This window comes from Cebidichthys violaceus, unplaced genomic scaffold (genome assembly GCF_023349555.1).
Source record: "Cebidichthys violaceus isolate CVI_PGR_0920_01 unplaced genomic scaffold, fCebVio1.0.p SCAF_4, whole genome shotgun sequence".
Taxonomy (NCBI): Eukaryota; Metazoa; Chordata; class Actinopteri; order Perciformes; family Stichaeidae; genus Cebidichthys; species Cebidichthys violaceus.
In genome coordinates, this window is record NW_027176594.1 from 4,624,675 (window position 1) to 4,629,070 (window position 4,396).

The 4,396-nt window shown below is 44.2% G+C and overlaps 1 protein-coding gene across 1 annotated transcript; it reads right to left on the reverse strand.

The window, feature by feature from the left end:
* Positions 1 to 392: 392 nt before the first annotated feature.
* pou4f2 (POU class 4 homeobox 2) lies at positions 393 to 3,848 on the reverse strand. The gene is made up of 2 exons (XM_068727078.1): positions 3,067 to 3,848; positions 393 to 2,741 (listed from the first exon to the last, which is right to left on the reverse strand). Exons 1-2 carry the CDS (start codon positions 3,268 to 3,270, stop codon positions 1,824 to 1,826), a joined length of 1,122 nt encoding a protein of 373 aa, XP_068583179.1. The 5' UTR covers positions 3,271 to 3,848; the 3' UTR covers positions 393 to 1,823.
* Positions 3,849 to 4,396: the final 548 nt, after the last annotated feature.

Below are 4,396 nucleotides of genomic sequence, written 5' to 3' on the forward strand. Positions count from 1 at the left end.
GAGAACAGATTGGGGTTAGGGTGGGGGTGGGTTGGGTTGGTGGTTGTGTCTTGCTCATGGGCACTGTCACAGGGCTCATGGCAGTTTTCAAGATCTCACCTAACACCTTTTGGGTGACGGCAAAGTCACGTTACCTTTTAAAAACAAGATGGCAATGTTTGTAGTCAAGTAAGCCTAAATAATCCGCAAAATGTCTTTTAAAAGCTGTGCAGCCCACAGCTAAACCGTTCCCAGCCTCCTCATCAATAAATAAATAGATGCATAAATAAAATAATAATAATATGTCTGGGAGAGCCACATTACACAGTGTAGTCATGGAAAACGTCCAATTAAATGTTAAAGTTTGTTCTTTAATGAAACACATATTGCAGTTCAATAATTAAATAAATTAAAATTACATGGATGTAATAAATTAATAGAATTATTTAACCAGGAACCAAAAGCAACATACATTACAGAAATAAGTTACCTCAGCTAAAACAGCAATACAGCAAAAACCTGTACGGATATATTTATGTGCATCGACTGGTTCCAATGAAATATTTACATTGTACACGTATACTTCCATGAAGCTGTTTCTTTTGTCTTCAAGAAAAAACATTACTTAAACAAGGTGATTTTAACAAGCAACGACTTCATAATGATGCGCGTATATTTATACAAATAAATAGCAGAAAACATACATAAAATAATTTAAAAAGAGAACACTATCTCATATATATCTCGATTGTACCATCTCAAATGTTAGAAATCGTAAGCTAAAATTTGTGACTGCATGTTTCACAGTCGTTTCCCTTTGAACCAGAACAACACGCTTAACTCGCTGTCAGAATTTGATTTTCTCAAGCAAAACGAGGAGGGGGGAGGGGGGGGAATCCCAATAAATATATAATGAAGTAAACATGACCTCACTCAATAAATAGTTCATAAGATACCGGCCCACGCTGGATTGTAAACTTATTGCAGCCGGCAAGGAATCATATTTTTTTTTAATTGCGAGATTCTGTGAAATCCTTACACGTGAGCCACTATTTCGATATGTCCACATACTGAGGCCTAATAATAAACAAACCTACCTCAATCCAAAACCCGGGTATCTTAAAAATAGATCCCTGACTTTGATCACACATGGTAACAAAATAAGTGGAATTAATTACACATTTAGACACAAAATTAAGTGTGTGACAAGTAAATTATTAATTTACAGAGGGTTATTTGGCAGTAATCGAATATTAGCTTTCAACACCAAGCAGTGTGTTATTCTCTTAATCCCCTCCATGGACCCTGAATACATGTCAGACTGCATCGTCATGAACTCGGAAGGAAAATGTAGCTTATCCTATAAGCCAACGATATAAACAACAATAGTCACCAACCAAGTGCTTCGAGTTAAACTAGCCCCGCTGTGTGTAAATAACAATGCTGTTTTCATCGGGGTCTTTCTGCTAACGCAAATTATACTCCTTATTTAAAAAAATGAATCATAAATCAAAATGAAAGCATATAGAGTCCTGTAAGTACTGCGTTGACATTAGAAAGGTGAAGCATAGTAAGTGTGGAAACAGTGGTCTTACTTGCTCTGTCAAACGATGCTTTACTTGACTCCACGTCTCCCTCTCAGCGAGTAGAAGACGTGACTGTGGCGGGGGTTTCGAGTTTTTTTCAGTCATTGTTCAGTTTTTAGGAATTTTTCGAAGTTCAAAGCACAAAGTCATCGATGATTGGAGAAAAAAAAAGGTGTGAGATAGGAAATATGATACACATCGTCTCTAAACAGTTCCAAGTCTTTTGGTGGGTGGTGGTTTAAAGCGATTTTTTTTTTTTTAGACGCATGCTGAGTATTTCATACGTTTCTGTTTCTGTCGCTGGTTGCAAAACCAGACCCGCACCACGTTCTTTTTCAGGTCCAGCTTTTCTGCGATTGCTGCGATTTTCTCCGAGGAGGGACGCGGCTGAATGGCGAAATAGGCCTCCAGCGACCTCTTCTCTGGCGCCGCTATCGACGTGCGCTTCCTCTTTTTCTCCGCGCCGTTGAACAACTCGGGCTTATTAAGTTTCTCCCTGTGTGATTTCTCGGCTTCTTCGAGCCACGCTTGCAGGATGGGCTTCAAAGCGATCATGTTGTTGTGAGAGAGCGTGAGGGACTCGAATCGGCAGATGGTGCTTTGGCTGAGGGAGCCCACCCCAGGAATCTTCAGGCTGGCTAAAGCTGACCCTACATCCGCCTGGGTAACCCCGAGTTTGATCCGTCTCTGCTTAAACCTCTCTGCGAAGGCTTCCAAGTCCCGTGGATCGGCGTCCACGTCGCTCATGCCCATGTGCTGCTGTAGCCCGTGGGCATGAGCCATGTTGATGGCTGCCTGGTGCATGTGGTTCATGCCCGCCATGTGGGCAGGGTGGGTAGCCGTGGAAACCACCGAGCCATCCGGCCCTGCCATGGCTCCTATCAGTCCCGGGGTGATGTGGTCCAGCAGGTCCCCTTCCAGTGCCTGGTGAGGCTGGTGGTGGTGGTGATGGTGGTGGTGATGGTGGTGGCCGGACGGATGGGAAATAGGCACCGCGGAGGAGGAGGAAGACGAGGTGCAGGGGAGAGTGTTCATGGTGTGGTAGGTTGCGTCCGGCTTGAAGGGACTGTGATGTGGAGGGTGGTGGTGGCTCTTGTTCTGCGAGACTATATCCACCGCCGCTAGAGCTTCAGCCCGGGCCAACAAACTCTCATCCAACCCTCCGAATATATTGCTCTGCAATTGCAAATAGAATGCACACATAACTGTCAGCAGGGAATTCTCCCTCCACTCCTCGGTTTAAAACACTTCCAGAATGTGAAAAAAAAGGAATCCAAAAAAAAGGGAGCACACAAAACAAGACACATGCAACATCCCAGGTCATAAAAATTAATACGCAAGGCAAAGCCGACTGAATACATAAGTTGAGCAGAGGAGGGGAAAAAAATATGGAGGTGTTGGGTGATTTGCTGTGCAGACATGAAAAAAACATCAAGCAAAAAAAAAAAAAAAGTGGGCTGTCAAAATGTGCCTTTAAGCAGTGATTATGCAGAATACGTACCGGTGGGGTTGGGAGACAGGCTCTGCGCATCGCCTCCGAGCTGCCGCTGCTGTTGATGATGCTGTTGCTGTGTCGGGAGGACGAGCAGGAGGACGAGGGTACATTGGAATTGGAAGACGAGGAATGCAACGAATACTTGGGTTCGGGCAAGCTGGCGTGAGCCATAGCGAAAGGCTGCTTGCTGTTCAGAGACATCATCATCATGTTTGCGGGCGTCCGAGCCTCGGCAAGTTCCTTTTAATAAGTTAAGACTCCGCCTCCTCGGTCGGGAGTTGAAGCCCAATTGCTTCGCAGGAATTTCAAGTCACTGTCGAATAAAGTGCAGGCTGAAGACGGTCGTCCAACACTGAAGTTTTCACATCTATTTATTAACACTAGCGGAGGTGTCTCGTCTTTTTGGCAAATGAGCACCAACAAGCCATGCAACTGAGCGCAGCCGAGACCTTTTCCGTTGTGGACTTGTGGCGCGATTGTTCAAAAATAAAAAAAAAATAACCTGCCTTTTTTCTCCTGCAATCGTCTCCACCTTTGTATTATATACTCTTTTTTTTTTGCTTGGATTTTTTTTTTGGTGGCAGATCTCCTCATAGACGACGACCAGAAAAAAAAAGAAAAAGTTTCTTTCCGTCTCTTAGGATTTCCAAAAACCTTCAAGTTTAAAACACTCGCCGCTTTCGTTGACCTGTTTGGTTTTTGTGTGAAAAGTTTCCGTCTTGAAATGACCGTAAGTGAGAAGTAATGGTGGTGACACTCTCTGTGCTGTACCTCTTCGACTACGTTGAATGCTGCGGGGACCCGAACTGCCTCAGCTCCGAGGCGAAGGGCAGACTGAGTCTCTCTCCGCCTCTCTCTCTCCCTCTCTCTCTCTCTCTCCCCCTCCCTCTTACTCGCTCACACGCACACACATCATCTCTCTCTCTCTCTCTCTCTCTCTCAACATCTCTCTGCCTATCTCTCTCTCTCTCTCTCTCTCTCTCTCTCTCTCTCTCTCTCTCTAACACACACACACACACACACACACACACACACACACACACACACACACACACACACACACACACACACACACAATATTTTCAGCTGTACCTGAAAAACCCTTTCATGATTTATTATTCTTCATTAGCCACACCACCGCCGCCGCTGGGGACTCTGCGCATGGGCAGTCTGCGACAAGGCATTTATTTCAAATGACTACTTCTTACCAACAACACCTTGTTACCAGCGCGTCTTATATGACGTTCAGAGACTTTTTTTAAATTCTGATTTATTGCACCTGAAACTCTTTTTATTGTTGAATATTGAAAATAGATTTAAACTGGTGCCAGATAGA